General features: G+C 38.7%; 3 protein-coding genes across 6 annotated transcripts in view; 2 read left to right on the plus strand and 1 right to left on the minus strand.

Annotated features, from left to right (window-relative positions):
- Nucleotides 1–13008, plus strand: LOC102693491 (putative pre-mRNA-splicing factor ATP-dependent RNA helicase DHX32). The gene is made up of 11 exons (XM_006630513.3): nucleotides 1–258; nucleotides 4065–4258; nucleotides 4977–5349; nucleotides 6311–6559; nucleotides 7477–7570; nucleotides 8280–8429; nucleotides 9666–9857; nucleotides 10411–10542; nucleotides 10887–11077; nucleotides 11444–11634; nucleotides 12286–13008. Exons 1-11 carry the CDS (start codon nucleotides 1–3, stop codon nucleotides 12476–12478), a joined length of 2217 nt encoding a protein of 738 aa, XP_006630576.1. The 3' UTR covers nucleotides 12479–13008.
- Nucleotides 12866–18908, minus strand: bccip (BRCA2 and CDKN1A interacting protein). Its single transcript, XM_006630410.3, has 7 exons — nucleotides 18777–18908; nucleotides 18431–18505; nucleotides 17082–17162; nucleotides 15924–16013; nucleotides 15551–15738; nucleotides 14649–14820; nucleotides 12866–14407 (listed from the first exon to the last, which is right to left on the minus strand). The coding sequence occupies exons 1-7, from the start codon at nucleotides 18906–18908 to the stop codon at nucleotides 14237–14239; spliced, it is 909 nt and encodes a 302-aa protein (XP_006630473.1). The 3' UTR covers nucleotides 12866–14236.
- The window catches only part of uros (uroporphyrinogen III synthase), an 11255-nt gene continuing 7491 nt past the window's right edge, over nucleotides 18684–22447 (plus strand). The window contains exons 1-4 of one of the 4 annotated variants that reach the window (XM_006630514.3): nucleotides 18684–18757; nucleotides 20851–20938; nucleotides 21171–21254; nucleotides 21683–21779. In XM_006630514.3, coding sequence (XP_006630577.2) covers nucleotides 18684–18757; nucleotides 20851–20938; nucleotides 21171–21254; nucleotides 21683–21779 — 343 coding nt within the window. Of the gene's footprint in view, nucleotides 18758–18880; nucleotides 18965–19123; nucleotides 19387–19408; nucleotides 20456–20850; nucleotides 20939–21170; nucleotides 21255–21682; nucleotides 21780–22447 lie in introns of those variants that run through there. The other 3 variants (XM_015346787.2, XM_015346784.2, XM_015346785.2) reach the window with 3 other exon arrangements.

Genomic DNA, 22447 nt, shown 5'->3' on the forward strand with positions numbered 1-22447 from the left:
ATGTCGGGGGAAGATTACTTACTGGGGGAATCGGATTCCGACCTCGAAGAAGGACACGAACAGGAGGGTTCGGTGTTTGGTGAAGATTTGGAGCTGAACCAGTTCGACGGACTGCCTTACTCCTCGAGGTTTTACAAATTGCTCAAGGAAAGAAAGACTCTTGCAGTTTGGAAAGGCAAATGTGAATTTCTGGACACTTTGGCCAAGAGCCAGCTGGTAATAGTCTCTGGGACAGCGAAAACTGGGAAGAGTACGCAGGTGAGTGAGGAGGAATGTGGCTCAGGATGTTACAAGTTAAATGATTTTGGCGCCTTTTAACTCGGCCTGGAACTAAAAATAATGAAATCGCCTTAGGTAAACATTGTTCTGTGTTTTAATGAACATTTTGGTTGGTTAAAGTTTAACTTAAAAAGTTGCTAAACCTGTTTAGTCGTTACCAAACAGGCTTTAGCAGAAATGTACCTAAACTTTCTTGTGAAATCTTTTGGATCGAGTTTTCCTGTGAACACATTTTGCAATTTACAGCTCTGCAAAATATATTATGCTTCAGTGCTGTTCAAACAGTCTCTTCTAGACTTGGGATTTAGTATCTGATGGTTTCAAACCTTTATGTACAGAAAAAAAACTGAAAGAATACAAGAAAAGATGCGGACAAGAAAAGGTTGTACGAGGCAATAATACGAGCAGTACCTAACGTTTAACATAAGATTATTAAAAACATTCAGCGCTTTCAATTCATACCGTATTTGTGTAATATTTTTCACATTTATTTTCCAGTTCAGTCTAGTTGTACTGTACCGAACTTGTTGTATTCAGTGTCTTATAAATGGATTAAGCAAAACATGGACCAACTGAGAGTTAAATATACCTTGCTGACCACAGACACTAATGCAATAATGGTTTGTCTCCATTTTCGTAATGTCTTTTGGCTCTCACCTTAGCTTGCCAACCCAAATCTTTGGCTCCTGTTCCCAGAGTGCTCGAAACTGTGCTCGAGCAAATAGTCACGGTACTGTCTGATTTGATTAAACGTTGGAAGAGACAAAAAATCTAAAATGTACACATACAAAAGAGAACATTCATTAAGGAACTTAATGAATGAGTCTGTGTTCAGTTTATTGTGATGGCTATATTTAGTGGTTCAGTAAACATGACCAAAACTGTCTCACAGGAGGTTATTTGTACAAGTAGTATAAATTAAAGATGTTAATATTTAACCTGTTAGTTATTTCTACAAATAGAAGAGAACCTACCAGCAAAGGGCGGCTAACCCTTCTAGCTTGTTCAGTTGGTAGTAGCTAACTGATCCAAGACTCTCATCCAGCTGTTTAAAGAAGTAAAAAGAAGGCCTTTACAATTTGATAGGGTGGTTTATTCCAGACAGCCACACTCTTTTGTGTAGAGCTCTTGTTCTTAATGCTCGGCGAGCTTTCCCTTATCTTCCACCTGTGGCCCCTTTCTTGTTTTTCTTTATTGATTCTGAAGAAGTCCAGTGATTAAATGTGATCAGCGGCTTTGATGATTGAGAATACTTGACATCTCCTGAGTTATGATGAACTTTAAAAATGGCATTTAGACAACCATGAATTTCAGCCATTCTCATTGAAGTGCAAGCTGCGCATAAAGTAAAGCACTAACATTTCAAGATGTATAATAAAGTATTTTTCTAAAGCTTAGAATTAAAGCTTGACTATAAAATCACTGGCCTGACCATAACATTTTTAAACCATTTGCTGCGGAGGTTGTCATTTTTAAGGTCACATGAAGTGTCCAGTAATTTTTAAAAATGTAAGCCAGCTAGGTTTCTATTTTTTAACATCTACAGTATGTAAAGCAGCTGCCAGACTGTGACGACCTGAAGTGTACCTTAGATTACATGCACAAGCGACTGCTGCTTAATATGACCCTCCTAATGAGCTGCTAAGCACAGCTTTGAATGATGCTTGCAACAGAAGGCCAGCTTTGTAGGCCACAGGCTGTCAGACAGAAGAACCACGACAGCTGGACAAGACGCAAGTCCAGCTGTGAGCTGCGTAGGGCAGGATCTTAATGGCCACCTACTGATAAGCCTTCTTATGATAACTTTCTTCACCGATTTTAAAAGAACATAAAACAATTCTAAAGAACGCCGGTGAAATCCATTGGATATTCATATATAAAGCACATGTGAAAATCTTTGCATCTGCCGAGTTACAAATTGAAGTACATATAAAATGCTATTTTTATCTTTTGAAACAAGAAGGATGAGCGTGAGCATTGATCAGTCAAATAAAGTGGACAAACTGTGCGATGAAACTGCTCGAATCCGTTAGTGGAATGGGCTGAATAACAAATCAGGATCACATAATTAGTGGAGTACCCAGGGATTTGTACCAGAACCACAGATATTCTTAACTTATATCAATTAACGAAATTCTGGTAAAGTTCATAAATGTTTCAAGTTTGCAGATGTCAAATTAGGAGGATTAGCAAACACTGTCAAAGCATAAATTTTTTTTTTTAACAAATGACATTTATTGGCAAACACCTGGCATATCAGGGCTCCAGATGGCGACGAAAAATAAGAATTTGCGACAATAATTTACAATCTAGTTGCCATTAGCGACAGACACCAAAACTTTATTTTTGTCGATTATGTGGTCAAATTTAATCTGGCGATGAGGCGTTACTTAATTCCATCTTTAGAGCGCACGCCTTTACGCCCCTTCGTCGCAGCACGCGGCAGTGACTTTAGGTTAATAGGTAGCAAGCTAAGAAGCTTCGCGCTAGAACACACGTAAAATTACAGACTTTTTTTTAAAGAGCTCGATTCATCCGTCAACAGGTCTGAACGGCATTTCAGAACTTTGTGGCTTCAGGAATTTGCTTGGCTTAGGCATGAGAATGGTAAACAAATGATGTATTGAGACTTTTGCTCTAAAGCCGGTCAGGAAGTTGCAGAAAACTGAGTTTTTCAAAGGGACGAATCATTTAAAAAAACATGGGGAGAGTCAGAAGCATACTGATTAAAGCTCGTGATTGTGTAACTGCGAAGTTTGCCCCAAGGCAGACTCCTTTAGCCCGGGCTGTCTCTCGGGCCTGTGAAAAAACAGAGAAAGACTTTTAAGAAGTGAAAATGAAATTTAATGCAGCCTACATGATCGCACGCGAGGAATTACCGTTCACACAATATGCCTCCCAAATCTTGCTAAGGAAAAAGAACAGAATGGATGTATTGTATCAAAGACGTATGATAAAGACAACGCATGTGCTGAGTTTATTGGGTGCATTGCAGACGAACTATTTGGATTCTGTAATTTGGCGACTAAAAAAAGTCAAATGTTTCATTTTAGGAGCCAGTGGCTCCCAAGGTATTTTTTTGGTCTGGAGCCCTGCATATGATGTATAATGCAGACAAGAACCTGATACAAGTGTTCACAATTTTCGAAGGCATTTATAAAATCAACTAAGCGTATCTCTTCAGAATGAACAGTGAAACTCGAACCAAAGGGCATCTGTGGTAGCTGCATGGAAGTGCGCTTAGAAACAAGAACAGGAGACACTTCTTTTCTCAATGAGCTGTGGTAATATGGAATAAGTTACCAAGACATTTTATAGAGGCTGATACCCTGGCTTCATTCAAGAAAACGTTTGGTGAGATTCTTCAATCAATGAAATACTAATTACCAGAAGGGCTAGATGGGTAAAATGGCCTCTTGTTTGTAACCTTTCTTACATTCTTAAGGTGTTATGAGGATGGGGCGCTGTTTTTATTATTTGTAACCCAGCTGATTCTCCTGCAGAGGAGACATACGTGGGAAGACCATTAAAATGTCTTCCAAGAAAATATGCCTGAAGAAAATGTGTTAACCTGTCATAAAATCTGATTCTGCTTAGTTTGTTTTATCACACAGAGTGCTGAGATGCCCCTACAGATGCAGTAGGCAGAGTTATGTAGTAGTGTAATAATGTTGAAAATACTGGAACTAGAAGTTCGTAGTAGAGTAATGGTTGTTGGGGGAAAAAAAATCATCCGATTAATACTTTATTGTTGTTGGCCTTTTTTCCCATTTTCCTCATTGCAGATCCCTCAGTGGTGTGCGGAATTCTGCCTGTCAGCGCAGTACCAGCATGGAATGGTGGTCTGTAGTCAGATCCACCGACAGCAGGCCGTGAGCCTCTCGCTCAGGGTGGCTGACGAGATGGACGTCAACATCGGGCACGAAGTGGGCTACAGTGTACCCCTGGAGACCTGCTGCTCCAGTGACACTGTCCTGAGGTCTGTGTAGTCTGCGTTTACTCCTGCCCGTGTACACACAGAGACTCAGACACGCACACACACTCAGACCCCCTCTGAAGGGGCTGTCTCCGCTTAAAGAATCAGCAACAATGGGCAGAGGGGTGGGGGGTAGCTTGGAGGTTGGGGGTTGAGCTGCAGCTGCACTTCATTCAAATGGAGTATTCACCCCATATGCTGCTTTTTAGCATTTATATTGGCTTTTAAGACAAGGAAGCTAACAAAAGAGAAAAGGCAATTATAGAGGTAGCACAGATTTCCAAAAGATGAAGGGGTAAGGGGTCAGAGAAAAGAAGAAACAGCATTAGAGTAAGTTATAAAATGAATAAGGAAAGCAGCCAGGCTTGTATAAGTTTTATCAATGATAGATGTTGACAAAACCAATAGATTGTATTGGGAGGAGATGTCAGTCACTAAGACTTAATTTAATTTTAACAGGTGCTGCTATGTCTTGCAGTTCTGTCGGTAGTAAATTTAAAGAAAAAGCAGAAATAGGAGCAGGGACAAACATCTGTTTTTGTACCCTAGCCTTGTGCATCATGCAGAAGGTTGTGCTGAAGGCAGTATACCATTTCCATCTTAGAAGTTCAGTAGGAAAAAATGACCAGGTGCAGTATTTGTGAGTGTTTCAGTGTAAATGAACTCTATATTAATCCACAGAAAAGTAAACACATTAAAGGATTTTCCTCGTATTTTACAGATACTGCACTGATGATGTGTTGCTCAGAGAAATGATGTCAGATCCCTTGCTGGAGCACTATGGAGTAGTTGTTGTTGACCAAGCCCATGAACGGACAGTCTGCACCGATGTCTTACTGGGGCTGCTGAAGGATATTTTAGTGCAGAGACCAGACCTGAGGGTGGTGATTCTCACTGTGCCGCATATGGCCAAAAAGCTGCTCACATATTATGGCAACATCCCTTTAATAAAGCTAGACTCCCCATGTCCAGCTGAGGTGGTTTACAGCAACAGCAGCCAAAAGGACTACTTCTATTCAGCACTGCGACTGGTATTAGAGATCCATCACACAAAGGAAGGTGGAGATATTGTGGTCTTTTTGGCATCATCACAGGTATGATATTATTTGTTATTAATTTATATGGCTGACACATTCTGTCCAAATATATAAAGAGGTACAGCTAGGCATTTTACAGAAGTAATCTCAGTGCAGTATCTTGCTCAAGGATACAACAGCAGTGCCCTACCCAAGATTGAACCAAATTCCAGTTGAAAGTCCAGAGCCCTAACTACTACCCCACACCGCTGTCACTTATTAAATAGTGTTACCAAGTTACAGGTTTGCTGATCAGACCAATGTTTAACAGGTTTGATTCTAAATGGTTTCTTCATCAAGATAGGGTTCACTTGTTTACAATTGCCTGGGATGACTTTTTTAGTTTTTTACATAGTATTTAATAGGTTCTAATTCATATTATTCTGTAGGATGTGAAATCTTTATTTTTCTCTTTTCTGTAAGTCTTCCAAACCACAAAATTCTTCTTAAATATAGTATGTTAAATATTTACCGACTCATCTCTTCTGTGTTTATTAAGAGTGCGTTTATTGGTCTCTCCCCGTGTTCCTGTATAGTTCCTTTCCTGTAAAAGTGTATTGTCCTATAAAGCCTTGAGTTTTACTTCTGTAGTTAGCTGACATTAATTTTTTAATGGCATTAATCATTGATGTTACAGTTAGCATTGGAATGCCTAGAGCATTCTAAAGTATAAGTAAAAAAGCATTTAGTTGAACAAAATGGCATAGGCTGTTTTTCATAGATTATTATACAGAAGCAAAAGACATAATGCAAGATAATAGAACTTAGTGTTTTCTGCAAGTAGGTGAACAAGCTTTCTTCAAGTATAGAATACAGTATCTGTGTATTGATTATGTGATTTAAGTTTGAGTAACACATCTTGTGCAAGGTTTAGGTTAACTGGAATCATGAACTTCCAAAAAATATAGGGATTTGTGAAGGACTGGGCAACGGCCCTTTGTTCGTATGATGAAATCTGACTACACTGTTTTTGTTTCAGGAGGTTGACTGTGCTCATGACATAATCAGGCAAGAGGGAGCAAATCTGAGCCCAGAGCTGGGAGAGCTGGTACCTGTTCCCCTGAGCCCTGAGAAAGGGGGGTGTATCCCCAGCCAGAGTGAGGAGCAGGGAAAGAGCGGCAAGTGTCCTGACAGAAGAGTCTTCCTGACCACTAGTCAGGGGGAAGACCTGTTCTGGGCAGTGGATACTGTGAACTTTGTCATTGACACTGGGGTTGAGAAAAGATATGTGAGTGAATTAACATTGAATTACTGCACAAAACAGGGCAATCTAATGTAATTTTATAACAGAAGACTAGCTGGTGAGTGCGAAAGAGATTACTAGGATGTTCATGCACCCATACAAGTGGGACCAGATACAATTTACTGTATTAAACATGAAAATAAGCTTTGCCTGTAGAAGGGAAAACAAGCCTTCCCTAAGCAAAGATTGTGAAAGAAAGGATAAAAGTAACACATTTATAGACCTTTCATCAGTTTTGTTTCTCTATGTTAATTTGCAACAACAAATAACGTTTTTTTTATCATTTCATAGCTTATATAATTGGAATTTGGATAAAAGTTCCATATCATCAAGGTTTTATGTTTTTGTGTCCTGGGTCATTCTCCAGCCATAGCTGTAGCCAGTCAAACTTGGGAATGTCCAATTGCTTTACTGTGTACAATCTTGGTCTTCCAATTATTTATCAATGATTCGTTTTATGCCACTGGATTAGATTAATTATTTAACCTACATGTGAACCTCAATTTGGCAAAACTGCTTTGTGCTGCTTTAGGTAGATAATTGATCTGAAGACTTATCTGGTGTTGGCATGTGCAATATTTCACTGTATCATTGTTTTTGCAAAGCTGCATTAAGTGTTCATGCATCTGCCTACTGGCTCGTTCTCATGTTCTTTAGTTTTTTCTTTAGCTTATGGTAATGTGCATTGTTTACCACTATTAATCATTCTTTACATGAGCTTTAATATAAATGTATAATAGGAAAAGACTTAAAGAAGAACCATTCATATTTTGTCACTTTTAAATTCCTACAGGCGTGAAGTCTGTTGTTGCAGGCTGTGTTTTCCGTATTTGCAGTGTTTGCATTCCCACAAGAGGCTACGATATTGATGCGTGTGACAACTCTTTAATTCCCTCTGCTAGGTATACAATCCTCGGATCAGAGCCAACTCCCTTGTGGTGCGACCAATCAGTAAAAGCCAGGCAGAGATGCGCGAGCAGCTTATGGGTTCAGCAGGTGGGATTGAAATCCAGTTTGAATCTCTTTACTGAACAAGTTCCTCTTCACTTGTTCTAAACGTCTAAAGTGACACAACAGCTAACAGATTTTATTTTTATGGTTAGTAAGAGTTTACCAGACACATTTTAAGGTGGTATCAATGTAATAAATTAAAATACTTATGCATCACAGTGCTAAAAATCAAGAATTCACAATTATGATGAGTTGGAACAGCCACATTTTGCCACTGTTATTTTAATTTTTTCAAAACTGATTTGTAAAAACCTTTGGTTTCCCAGAGCAAAATTCTATCCTGTTGCTAATGTCTACTGTTTTAACATGGACAAGATTATCACCATCACTTTCAGCAACTGGCCCAGAGCCTATCCCACAAGCACTGGACGAGACACCAGTCCATTAAAGGGTACACACAGGTGCAAACATGCACACACTCACACTGGGGCCAGTTTCACAGACGCCAGTTAACCTATCAGCCTGTCTTTGTCTGTGGGAGAAAAGCCATGTAAATGCCTGTGGCTTGTGGAATACATACAAACATCCCATAGCACAACAGAAACAGAACCCGGGGCCCAAATGCTGAGAGGCAGCAAGACACACCGCACAACTGTGCTACCCTGGACAAAATAATTCAAACAAGCAGTAAATGGCATAACGGAAAAATTTGAATGTATTAAGTACTACTCTTCATTTCTATTCATCCTCTTAGGGAAGTGTTTTTGCCTCTACCCAGAGGAAACAGAGCTGCCAGATGAGAATCCTCCACAGATTCTGGAGTCCAACTTCACACCCACAGTGCTCTTCCTGAAGAGGATGGATATTGCAGGACTGGGCCACTGTGAATTCATAGACCGACCAGGTAAAAGAAAATGAAGTACTGCTGAATTGGACTTATACAGTTCCTGGATCCCATCATGAAAGTCAGGGATCTTCAGGCCTGGTCCCTGAGTGTCCCAGTCCCAGTATAATTTGTCGGTCACCATGTAATCCCTGATTTCTAAAGATATGGAACACTTCATTTGTAATCCATTTGCTTAATTCATCAATAGCTTAAAGGTGGTGCTAATCTTTAAAAACAGATGACTTATAAAACAAATAAGACTGGGGCTTTCCAGTGGATTTTTACTTTACACGGTAAGTAAAAATCATAAGTCACAATTAAAGACGGCTACATACACACCAAGGCCAGTGTGTATATTATTTTTTAGGTTTTGACCTGAATCTTAAAAAAACTTGATAACTTAAATAATTTTGCAATAAAACAGTTTTTTTGGCTGGAAATAGAGGTTTATACTGCACAGTTTTACAAAAAAAAATGAAAAGCTTCAGAACAGTGAGAGTTAAATGTTAAGTAGGGAAGGCAGGAGTTCAACCCAGGTTTATTTGGCTGGTGTAAACAGTCCAGATGGGCCAGGAATGCCTGCTCCCAGCCTGTTATTTGGAGTCAGTCAGCTGTACATTAGCAGAGCTGACAGCATTCAGCCAGGGACCATTGTTGGTAATCAGAGCAGCCCCAACATGTGAAAGACTAACTGTGATTTATTCCTGTAGCAGCTACATATTTACAGTGTGGCAGAAGATGGTATAAAGGAGCAAGATCATTAGTGATTACAGCTCTGCTTTGTCAGTCTCTTCAGCACAATGAACAGGAAGTCCCATTCTTTTGCACTTTGTTCAGGAAGGAATATTGAATAACTTTTAAAAGCTTTCATGCAATAGCTCTCAGGGAGTATTTTTCATATTGGCAAGGCTGCTTTTTTTAGTTCGCAATCAGCTACAAAATGTGTCATCTCACATTGTGTAACAAATTGTATCGCTATAAAAATGACTTGAAAAATTCCTCCATATTTCTGGGAGTCGAGATTTATTGCTGTAAATCTTTATTGGTGTTTTTTTTTTTAAATGGTATTACCCACTAAAGATTGTGGGTATCCTACATGCAGTGCCTTCTATACAAGTGCTCTTACTTTAATTTTCAATAGACTACACTAAAGTTGTAGGAGATACGTAAATATGCATCTATAACTATTCCTTCATTGAGTGTGGAAACAAATTGAAATTAATATTCAAATGTTATTGTCTGTTACACTTCCAGATCCAGAGTGTCTTATGCAGGCTTTGGAAGAACTGGATTATCTTGCAGCTCTAGATGATGATGGAAATTTGTCAGAAATCGGAATAATCATGTCAGAGTTCCCCTTGGATCCTCAGATGGCGAAAGCTCTCCTGGCTTCCTGTGAATTTGACTGTGTCAGTGAAATGCTTACCATTGCAGCTATGCTCACAGGTATTATATCCAAGGAAGGTCCATTACTTCTGAAGGAAGCAACTTTGAAAATCCCAGCAGTTGTCAGATCCTGGGCTTCCTTTTGAAAACCCAGTGTGTTGTAAAATTAGGTTGGTGCAAAGCATTAGAAAACCATACAGAAAATGTTGTGCATATTTATGGATAATGTTCTTCATATTGTGTAATTCTCCTACATGTATACAAACCATACATGTAAGGTATCGTCAAAGGCAAAAGGTCTAGGTGATAAGTTAAGGGAGATAGTATACGACAGTTTATTTGGTTTTGAAACAATGCAAAAGGGAAAAGGAAGCCCCTTTGAACTTCATTACTTTTAACATTTGGCTTGTTGGTTGATATAGCATGTTCTCCCCATAAATAACTCCTTTATAACAAAAAAAAGTCTTTGTCCTTGTTATTATTTATTTCACCATATGGACATGCAGGTCAATCCCTGGTAGCTCCTCTGTGAGGGCAGCTGTCTTGGGTCAGATGCTGTTTATGAAAACTGGCTTGGTCATGTATGTTAACCATGTATGCTGGTTTGTTTCAGCACCAGGCTGTTTCTTGGAACCACCTGTTGGCTCCCAACAAGCAGCTCTCCACTGTCACATGAAATTCCAGCACCCAGAGGGAGACCATTTCACCCTTATCAATGTCTACAATGCCTATAAGCAAAGTCAACGTAAGTGGCATGACATTTTCTGAAACTTACAGGGCTGCACACTATCAACTTTACAGTTGGGAATGGTATCTTCAGTCAACGTTTAATAATTCTATTCATTGTCGAAACATGCAATACGATTTTTGTTATCCCCTGGTTGCTGTCTTGTTATTGTGTACATATGCAGAAAACAAGGAAAATAAGCTGTTCGCCTTGTGAACAAATATTGTTTTAGTATTACAAAATAAAGATATAGAAGAAGAAGAATCTGTATTTACCATTGTGTTGTGTACTTTCAAGATGGGGGGGGGGGGGATTATTTTATAGAAAAATATATAATTATATATATATATTTCTCTTTTAAGATGCAAGTATTGAGAAGTGGTGCCAAGAGTGCTTTCTCAGCTACCCTGCTCTCCAGACAGCCGATGCCATTCGATCAGAGTTGACGGATATCTTAAAACGAATTGAGCTCCCCATCTCGGAGCCCTCATTTGGAACGAAGTGCAACACTCAGAATATAAAGAGAGCACTCCTGTCTGGCTATTTTATGCAGGTAAGAGAAAATCTGCTTATCCGAGTCATACATTAGAAAACAGCAAGGAGAAAAAGTACATAAAAGAATACTGGCTTCACAGGGGGTAAACTTAATTGATAAAAATTGGCTCAAAGGAAACCAAAGTCTTTGTTTTTATTTCATAAACAAATTTGCTGCTTGTCCAAGTGTGATTCTGAGTGCTGAAGTGTTGTACCATCTAGATTTGTCACCGTTAAGCAAATATTCATCACCTTTTGAACAACTTTCCACAGTAATTTTTCTGTACAAGATGTACATATTCACAATAATTTGAAACTTGTGTGTACCTAACCCCACCGTCGAGCAACAGACTCTTTACTGAATGTGTTTCTGTTCTTCTTTTAGATTGCAAGAGATGTAGACGGCTCAGGCAATTATTTTATGCTGACACACAAACACATGGCTCAGATCCATCCTTTCTCCAGCTATGGTTCAAAAGCAGACAAATTGGGCTTGCCAGAGTGGGTCCTGTTTCATGAATACACACTGTCTGAAAATAACTGCATCCGAACAGTCTCTGAAATATCACCCGAAGTGTAAGTCAATACCATTTATTGTTGATTCCTACATAAAAGCAGGTGCGGCCTACAGTAAAAAAAAAAAATCCCATGGCTAATATAAGACTTGTTTAAATACCTGAATTACCTCCAAAAAAAATGAAATAAAAAGAATTTACACAAGGGATCAGGAACGTTTGTATAGTTTCTAATCCACTGCTACGTGTTCAACTACTAAGAAGCAAATGGGACTGTTTACTTAGTCACGCAGGCCACAAATTGGAAAAAAAGATTGGAGAGTAGACTTTTAATCCCATGTTACTACAACTGCAAAAAAAGACGATGACAGTAATCTCCTGTCGCTGAATAAAAGTCTAGTACTTGGTGCAAAATTGTCAAATTTCAATTTTAATTCAGTTGTGAAAGAAATTGTCAAAGAAATGTGGAGAGCAGCATATTGTATACAAAACAAATATCTGTAACAAAAAGTGTAATCGTATGCTGTTATAAAACTATAACATCAACTGTTGGAATGAAAAGATGAAGTTCAAATTAATTTAGATGGGTCCATCAACCCAAGGTGAAAAAGTATATTTTTAACAACTGACCTTTTATTGGTTATTGGTATTTTAGCCATAACCCTGCAAGTCTTAATAGGGAAATAAATAACCTTTTTATTTTGTTTTTCAGATTCATTCAGATGGCACCACAATACTTCTTTTACAATCTGCCCCCTAGTGAGAGCAAAGATATACTGCAGCATATTATTGACCACGTATCATCAGTGCATAAAAACAAGAAACAAGACACACAAACGCTACCAAGTGACGTGCCCGAGGACTGCCAAGCAAATCAGTCTTATGAGAGATGTGTTATACAGTGACATTTGTAAATCCAGTTCATTGTTCATTTTGTAAAGGTATATGTAACAGTGTAGAATACTGCTGGAGAAGACCTGTTTTTTTGCCATGGCGGAGTTCACTGGTGGCAAGGGAGTGGTGCTGTGTAAGCTCTGTGTTTACAATCAGAGCAGAGCTCCACGTTGCATATACAGTGCTCAAAATGAGGTTATTTCCGAGTGCTGCCAGGCTACTACTTACACATTTTTAGATAATGCATAGGGCAGAAGCAGTTTTGTCCGAAGAATATTATAAAACCTGATTGTAAATTTAGCAATGATCTTTTACTGAAAAAAATACTCAAGCAAAGATGAAGAGATCACCATGGCAATAGATACATTTGGGAGCAAATGAAGAAAAACCACCTTGCGGTCTTTAAAAGATTTGTTTTTACTTCAGTTAAAGTAATACATGTTCATTCAAAAAAATTTTATCAGTACAGTGGTTTTGATAAGAATATAATATATACTGTATATGGTACATGGTTTATGGATGATTAAATTATTTAAAACTAGAGTGGTGTTGTGTCTTTGCTGGAAACGTTCATGAGGTACTGAAACATGTGGAACCTCAGGCCAAAGGACAGCCAGCAGCTGCTTGGATTTTATATAAGCCATCACCTGGCTGTGAGGTGGTTATTTCAAGGTTATTTTCTTGAATGACTGATGTAAGAGTAAGTTCCTCGCTATCTTTAGTACACTCTTGTTGCAGAGCACACAATCATCAATCTACATAATATAGCAAATAAAATGAATTATTTTTTAATGAATGGGTAGAACTACTGCAGAATGTAGTCCATTGACACAATAGACAAAAAGTTAAAGCAAAAGAAAGGTAGGATAAAATTCGTTGCTGTAGAAGGAATTTCATGAAGACTGTAAAAAGACCATTTTAAAAGCCAACTGCTGCTGCTGAATCTGTTCAAAGCAGCACTTAAATAAAAATATAAACTTCTAGCAGCAACAACAGATTAAATTATTATTGTGAACATCCCTCAATCACTTGTCAGCTACAGTATAGATGAAACAAGCATTAACACAGCATTTTATTAATTGACTTTAGATTCCTCATGTGATTAAAAACACATCTTCTCTAAGAGAGAATGAAAATCTATTAAATGATAAAGCCTCATCCTGCTATCCAGGGCCCATGCTGACAGGGCCATTGTCTGTTTTATTGTTAACTAATTATATGTTAATCAAGTTTCAGGTGCAGTTTGTGACTTGATTTCATAAGTTCAAGGGCAGGCAGTCTGCAAAAGCAGATAGCATATCCCCCACCCCACTCTTTTAACATTTCTTAAAAGACATGCTGAAAACTTTCAGATTTAAGTGTACTAGGATCCAAATCTGAAAATGCATTTGTTTCTTAAAAACAACTGCTAAAGAATATCGATGAATTCCTATGGGTGGGAGTATCGATATGCCCTTTTTATGAAAGATCAGTAAGATTCCTGAAGGAACAAAATGTGAATTCAAACTATGGTTGTGTCCTTAACATCATTTACTTTTCACCGCAGTGTAAGCTTACATTCTGATACAACGGTATGCTTACAGTATTTTCAATACAAAGAGTATGTACATTTCTTAAAGTATTTTGCATAACTCTTGAGCAAAACTGTACCTGACTTGTCACTAGATCTGACACAGTATGTATCAAGAGCCAGTTTTGACAATTCCTTTGACAAATTCCAAACTAAAGAGGGTCACACACGAACCGCTATCCCACATCTTTAATGCTACTCATACCGTCAGATACTCTTTCAGCTTGGCCATGATTGCGTTGATGCACTCGGCGGGGATTAACATCACTGTACGGAATGGTTTCATTGGAACATCATTAAAGTTCCATCGTCCACCCAGGCAAGAGTCAGCTTCATTTTGGACAGAGTAATTGAACTTAATGACTGCTTCCTGCGGAAAAAAAAAAGAAATTAAGCGGAGTTGGAACTCCAATGTGAACTGCATGATGAAGATGATGTCTTAAATCCTGGACACCCTGTGAAACCTGGCCAAGCAGGTACAGCTCTCCTTTAACAGCTGCTACAGGAGGTTGGTTTAGCATGCACACGGCTTACCCATCTATGCCAGGGAAGCTATCCAAACACCGAGCAAATAAAAAAACTGCAGACCACAGAAGTTCAGATTGGTTTACCTCATGGAAGAATTCCTCTTCGGCGTTCGCAAACATCAGCTCCTCCTCTTTTTGGGGACCCCCTCTCCTAGAATCTCCCTTCTTTGCCTCCTTGCAGGTCTTGCTTATCATCAGGTAATAATGGCATTTTCCACTGGGCTTGTTGGTCCTCTGGGCTTGTCTTATTTCTTCCCTGAATTTTGGGGAATTGGAAATATGAGTAACACTCTGCTTTATCTCACTAAACGTTACACCAGATTAGACTTGTTTTCCTTTTTTCCAGCAATTAAAACTAACGTAATGGAACTTTAGCCTTTCCACAAAGCATTCAATCTGGAGTGCAATGACCTACTTCTGTACAAATTTAATCCAAAAGCTTTAGAACATGTGACAGCACCAATATTGTACAGGGGCTCACGTTCATGTTTAGATAGCACATAATTAACTAAGAGTACGTAATCAGCATTGCTGTTCAGCATTTTAAAAATAAGGAATCTGCAAGGTCAATTTTCTAATATGTGTTTCTCACTAGTTTTCTATTTGACTTTCTAAGGTTTAAATCTTAGAAATTGTCTAAGGTTTTTCAAAGCTATGACACATTACTATACATTGCAATAACATCTCATTTGCATTAGAAAAAAATAAATCCATCCTTTGTGAAAGTGACATTAAAATCCTTTTCTTTTCTAGCTGTACTTTTGTTCTGTCTGTAGGTCAGAAGCACATAACTCTTGTCCTCTGAGGAACCCAGAAACTGCTTGGGTTTTTTTTCAGTTAAGATCATACATGACCTAACTGACTTAATTATTGATTAACTTTAATCAGTTTGGTATTTTTTATAGATCTTAAACTGTTGAGAATAAATGTTGCCACCCTCCAGTGCTGGAACTGTGAAACCCAAGCACTAGGGCTGAAAGACTCACTGGAGCTGCTTGTGCAAGGGAAGAGCGATCTGTGGGGGCACATTGATGAACCTCTCACTGAGCAGCAGGCCCACAGGCTTGCTCGTATCACTCATGATCTTCTCCAGCTGCTCTGCGACACCCTGGGGGACGACCTTCTCACACTGGCTCAGGATAAGCTCCTTAATCTGCTCCACACACGGGGTGTCCTGCACACCAATCGAAAGCAAACATGAAGGCACCAACAAGGGATGATTTCATTTTAGGCTGAAGATTTCATTTAGCTGGTTTCGCTGTGAAAACCACCAGAGAGGGGGCTGTTAAGCTTTAGCAATTTTTTTGTACAATCACATACTGGCAAACAACTTCCCCAGTAACTGCCTGGAGTGCTTACCTTCCTTTCAGTGAGGTTTAACAAACTAATGAATCCAAACACTTCATCAGGATCATCGTCATCATCACTATCCTCGGGTACTTCACCTTGCTGAAAAAAAGAGAAGAGCAGTGATCACAGTTATTATTAAATAGACCAAGACCGCCAATATCCCATCCACTAGTGTTTCAAGTGGATCGGCTTTTCAAAACTGTATAATGTGAAATAATAGATTGATCTCATTAGTAAAAAAGTGTTTTATTACAGATTTAAATTACATAAAATTGGACTGGCACAGAAACTAGTGATTAAAAGATCAAGTATCACATGTCTGCACTGTGCAATATATGCACCTAGAAATGTTTTAAAAAATTATCAAGGCCATTTAACAAAACAGCAACATAAAATGTATTGCAATACATGCCAGAACACTGCATAAAAGGTAAACAAACACAAGCCATTACACAAAAGCACTTTCAGTCAGCCAGTAGAGACACTCTGAACATGGTGAAGCAGCATTTTGCCTCCTTCTTGTTTAGGCACGTTTCAATCTCACCAGTGTTTTCCAAGTTAGTTCAAGATAGTTCTAGTCACAAACCCAAGGCATGAACTAAACTGTCAAGAATAACACCAGAATTCTTAACACCGTGAAAAAGGTGCCAGTAAAAGTCATCTAAAATTGAACAAATTTTGGTGATTAGCATTTTGAGACAGCTGGTGCCACATCACCGGAATAAAGGTGAAAGCCAAGTTTGCATTTCCTAATAGTATCACAAGGTGAAAACACATATGCATGTACTTTAAATGAAATATCAAAAAGCATACAGCAGTGTGAAATACTCACAGTACTGTCACTACCTGGTTTTTGCATATTGCTGCTGTTTGAATGCTGCTTAAAATAACAGCTACTACCCTTCAATGTGTATATTGCTGTTATTGTATAATGTCATGTATATTGCTGCTACATGTACGTTTATGCATACTGCTGCTACTGCTATTTTACATGCCACTTTCCACTATTTTGTTGGCACACATGCTATTGCTTTATGTTGTTGTCTCCAACAATTTGTGATGTCATTTGTATGTTATTTGTTCTGTCATTAATAACGTGAGGAAACACACAAGCATAAACATGACAAACAAAAACTTGAAATTTGAAGAGAGTATTAAAATTCTTACTCTAATGACACTTCCAATTTCATTCTGCTGGATGATGATATCTGTCAGCTCTGAAATGTTTACAGTGGCTTTCAAGAATACCTGTGAGGACAAGAGCATTTATACTTTAATTATTGTTAATTATGAATTAATAATAAACAACCTATGTCTGAGACGTACATGCAGCTAGAATAAAAATACATTACTTGAATACCTGCACCTCCTTTGCAGATATTCAAAGAACAATGACACGGACCTACCATCACAAATTCTAAAATCAGATCTTGCTAAAATATATAATATTTTTATATTTAAATACAAAGAACAAGCAATTAAATGTTATTTCCGCACTCTGTTGACATTTTTCATCTCCAAATCGCCTTCTTAAAAGTTTCACTGGCACCTGCAAAAATCCTGACAATTAAAGCAAAATTCTCAAAACAGTAATAGGTTTATTCCATGCTGAAAAAAAGAAGAAAGAGAACACAACGTTTCGGCCGTGGAGCCTTCTTCAGGTGTCACACCTGAAGAAGGCTCCACGGCCGGAATGTTGTGACACCTGAAGAAGGCTCCACGGCCGAAACGTTGTGACACCTGAAGAAGGCTCCACGGCCGGAATGTTGTGACACCTGAAGAAGGCTCCACGGCCGAAACGTTGTGACACCTGAAGAAGGCTCCACGGCCGGAATGTTGTGACACCTGAAGAAGGCTCCACGGCCGAAACGTTGTGACACCTGAAGAAGGCTCCACGGCCGAAACGTTGTGACACCTGAAGAAGGCTCCACGGCCGAAACGTTGTGTTCTCTTTCTTCTTTTTTTCAGCATGGAATAAACCTATTACTTGTTCCTTTGCAGCCTACGCATGCTGACGCAGCTACCCACCTGAACTATTCTCAAAACAGTTACCACCAACATTAAAACAACATTAATTTTGCTAACCGCTAATTCCTATGTTCAACTAACTGCAAATGTATTACTTGAATACATTTCACATATCTCTGCAATTTATCATTCTCACCGTTGTTGCTAACCATCAGTGCTTGTGGTTTTAACTAATATCCTCCATATGAAAATAATACATCGCTGAACTGATTACCGTTTCATCAAATGTTCAAGGTGTGCACACAAGAATGTCATTTCCAATGGACACCAGCAGCAGAGGGCGTTTTCTGTTACTTTATAATATATTATATATTTGACTATATACTATAGTATAGTCGACTATACATGATGTCTCATGAAATGTGGTATGGAAACATGATAGTAGTTATTTAGCTTTTAAAAACTGTAAACATGGTTCTGTACATTGCTAGTTGTTTTTGGTGTAGCAACTGTCATTTTAACGACGTTAAAGCATAATATATATTTACCTGTTGCAACAATTTCTTTATCCCGTTAAAATCGTTCTCGGAGATCGCATGTGCCTCAAAGTCCACCTTCACCTCCTATCAAGTAAAACAAAACACGGCAGGTCAACGGGGAATTGCTAACCACGTGGATACCACATTTTTATAGTCTTCCCCTATCTGTAATGTTTGTAAATATATTCTGAAACAGTTCATTGTTTTGCCTAACACGTCAAAGTTGTTGCTGTCTAGATACTGTAGGTAATTATAATAAATCATGAGATACTTGAGAATGCGATCTGGCCGTAAACCGCGGGAGGCTCCTACAACCTTAAAATCATATACAGTACCGTATGTATATATATTTTACCTCGTGTATCTCCTCATCGGAGTCTTCGCTGTCCTCCTCTCCCTCGGATGCCTCTTCCTCCGAGCTCTCCTCCTCATTCTCCTCCGGGTTGACCCCCATTCCTACGGCTCGCCTTTTCGCAGAAGAGGCCATGCTGCCAAAACACACAGAAGAGGAAAAGGAGGGGACCTGCACACGCAATTCTTACGGTTAAGTGGTGTGGGAAGCTGTAGAATTATGGACGCCATTTTGGCTCAAACTGTCTCTCGCATGAAATGTTCAACGTGGTAGACGCCATGGAAATGTGTTCAACCTCCACTCGATTTCATAAGGGAAGCACCGAAGGAGGAAGGGGAGGGTTTTGGTGCAAAGCACTTAAAGAATTCGAGGGGAGTCTTATTTATATAACATATAAGTGAAGATAACATACTTAGAAATAATGTGATACATTTTACAGTGTATATGACATTTATTATGGGAATGGTGATGGCATTTTTAAAAATGATTTTATTTTAATGTATTTTTGTCTACCTCTGTTCTTCACGATTCTTGATTTTTCCCTCGTTCTTCATCCGAGTTCTTCAGCGTAATTTGTTGTCGGAAGAACAGCTGTTCAGGCTGTGCTGCTGAAGTATGTCTTATAATTTCTGTTCTTGGGGCAGTTATCTATCCACTGCGTATACACAATCATCGTGCGAGTTGTCAGTAACATTTGTTTCAGGAGCAGAGATGTGGGGGGTCAATGAAATTAAACGTTGTAACGATTTCCTGTATCTGCTGTTTTGCGTCCCCAATTCGACCTTTGACAGAAATGGTGTTCAGCGATGTGTAACGTTTAATGTAGGATACTGCTCAACAAAGTATTTAATTACTGTGAAGGCTACGTATAAAAATAAATGATTGTATTGTCCGTGATCAGTCTTTTGCCAAATTATACGCTTTCATAAAATAAATTGATGCATACAAGCTTATAGAGTTAATGAAGAAGCTACAGTGACAAAATTAAAAATAAATGACTATGCTTGTTCCGAGTAAAATCCGCATCTCATTCCGTTGCTACTAACAGAACCTATGATCTTAAAATTGTTGCGTTTGTTCATTTCCTGCCTAACACTGTGGAGGTCAGAGGTGACGGGCTGGAGTATTATAAGGACAATATGAAAACCCCGCAACGAAGCTAATGTGTTCCAGACAGCTGAACACCTAGTCAGATTAGTAGCCGTCGTACTGAGAGTTTCAGGGTTTATTTGTGGGAAGAATACAGGGATTACCCAAGAGTTAGAGGGGGCAAATATGAGGAAGGTGTGTCATTTAAGAATGGCAGCTGACCAGCTGTTGTGGTATCATCCGTTGTGAAATAGGTGTTTCTCTTCCAAACACACCCGCCCGTTGCCTGAATCATGGCTTTGCCACTGCGCACACCATAGATTTGATCTGAACAAATGTCTGTTTAGTATTGTAAAAAAAGAGAAACTAAACGGAGGTTCAGTTGGGTTAACAACAGCACAGTTCAACTGACCTAAACTGTCCTAAATCATAATCATTCCTGGTATCATTTGATGAATTACAAACAAATATGAATACTAAACAAAAGTACCTAATCTCCTCCCAATCTGTCTTTTGCATATCTCCTTGATTTTTGCAGTTACACCTTGGTCACTTCTGGCTCTGCATGGAGGTCCCAGCTTCCTCCTGCTATGGTCAGGAGTTTTGCCCTCAGCTAAACAAGTCAAGCCTAGCTTACTGTGCTTATTACTAAACTTACTGAACTATACTCCACAACCGTTTTTCAAAGCACTAAATTCTTGGGTGCTGTTATTATTAAATTAATGTTTGTATACATTGCATACATTTTGGATATACATGGCAAAAGTAGAGCAGTGGGAATTTTGAGTTACGCTATCAGAAGAACAACGCTTGTCAGTTAGTGGGTGTGCACTGTGCTTACTCATGCCTTTGAAAACCGCCTCTGTGCTGAATGGCGATTGATAATCAGTTTTCTGACCATGAGGGAAGTGGGACATAGTCATTTCGTTTGTATTATATAATATTCTTATTGTCTGTTCATTACAGCTTTGCTAATTGTTTTTTTTAGACAGTGGTTTGTCTTTGCATTGAAGATGAATGTGCTCCTGTTAAAAGAATCCAAAGAAGCCGATTCCAGTTCTGACCCTTATGTAAAGGTTTGTATACTGAAAAACAAAGAAGAGAAGACTTTTGTGTAATACTTGTCTAAGTTAATAGGAAATAATAGCCAAGATAGATTAATCAGAAAAATGTAGTACTAACTGTGGCCGAGCACGCTCTGTTTTGTGATCTTTAAAAGTCTTCTATTTTGCCTAATTATCTCTCATTATTCCACATGTCATCTACCAAGTTCTTCCTAATTGCAGTGCACTTTTCATTCTTTTGTAGGAGCTGGCATCCTGTGGAATTAAGGCTACTTTGATACCTGTTTTGTCTTTTGAATTTGTGTCACTGAACACTTTGTCAGAAAAGGTGAGGGATAATCTTTGTGTCATTCCCCTGACATGATCGTACTGTTACAGGCTGTTTTTTTTTAAATGACAGTCATTCAGATCAAAGCCTGAATGCAAAAGCTATTCTAAGACACTCCGGAGTTCATAATGAATCACGATCAAATGAAGAGAAAATGGATACTGTTATTTTGTCTTATGATACCTTACAATTCCAACATTACACATTTTTCACATTTCTTAGATCTAATCTTCCATTCCTTTAGAAAGAAAACCTTCTTGTGTCAGCATGTGCTTTGCAGATCACATACAATGACTATCACAATTTCGCTGGAGTCTCACATAGTTACTGACAGGTTAAAATCCTTTCCATGAATACAGATGGGCTGCATGTTACAATTAATTTATTTACTAGTATATTCAAGTCTGATAAAACATTTTTTTTATTAGCTGTTTCACCCTGAGAAGTACGGCGGACTTGTCTTCACTAGCCCGAGGGCTGTGGAGGCTGTGAGAAAGTGCCTTGAGGACAAGGGTAGAAGAGATGGTAAGTGAATATGTCATAATGTTAAAATGGAGAACATGATAAAGATAGCATGGTGGCGATTGTGAATTGTTTTATACCTCTTGTTGGTTGACTAAAGGAGACTATGGAGTTTGGTTGGCTTGTAAATGTTACTTCACTGTCTTTACTTTCTGCCAAGCAGTAACATGGCCAGTTTTTCACTTGCAAAGATAGACTGGCACAGTTGTATTGGATGTTTTCATCTGGAGATCTTCATATTCCAGCTCTCTGAAGCGAAGCGTTGCAGGGGCTGTAAATGTCCCATAGATGTCAGCATTTGCCATATTCCTCCCTACACCTCTGTTGTCATGGCCAGTACAGACAATTCCACAAAGGGAAGTTAAGAGCTGTTGTCCTGTTGCTTTACACAGCTGGAGTATACACAAAGCAGCGATCTGGAACAATGAAGCCTGACAGGTGGACACATCAGAGATGTTTTCAGAGGTTTACGATATAGTGGTCAAATATTTACAAACCACTTTCTCTGTGAAAGCTTAGTTTGGATTATCTCTTTTCATCCAACTTGTCAGAAAGGTGGACTCATTCACCCTAATACATAAGTCACCACTGCACCCAGCTCAATAAAACAGCTCCCATTGAAGAAGAAGCCTTTTGTATTGTAGTTTCATTTTATCAGTTTGGTCAGAAAT

Source organism: Lepisosteus oculatus, chromosome 4 (genome assembly GCF_040954835.1).
Source record: "Lepisosteus oculatus isolate fLepOcu1 chromosome 4, fLepOcu1.hap2, whole genome shotgun sequence".
Lineage (NCBI taxonomy): Eukaryota > Metazoa > Chordata > Actinopteri > Semionotiformes > Lepisosteidae > Lepisosteus > Lepisosteus oculatus.

Bases quoted from the DNA above. Each gene is read 5' to 3' on its own strand.
- LOC102693491 (XM_006630513.3), top strand. From the start codon at position 1: ATGTCGGGGGAAGATTACTTACTGGGGGAATCGGATTCCGACCTCGAA. The intron at 7,571-8,279 runs GTGGGATTGAAA...TCATCCTCTTAG, and splicing joins GCAGCTTATGGGTTCAGCAG to GGAAGTGTTTTTGCCTCTAC. The intron at 11,078-11,443 runs GTAAGAGAAAAT...TTCTTCTTTTAG, and splicing joins TGTCTGGCTATTTTATGCAG to ATTGCAAGAGATGTAGACGG.
- bccip (XM_006630410.3), bottom strand. From the start codon at position 18,908: ATGGCCTCTTCTGCGAAAAGGCGAGCCGTAGGAATGGGGGTCAACCCG. The intron at 17,163-18,430 runs GTAAATATATAT...TTGTCCTCACAG, and splicing joins TAAAGAAATTGTTGCAACAG to GTATTCTTGAAAGCCACTGT. The intron at 14,821-15,550 runs GTGAGTCTTTCA...CCCAAAATTCAG, and splicing joins CCCTTGCACAAGCAGCTCCA to GGAAGAAATAAGACAAGCCC.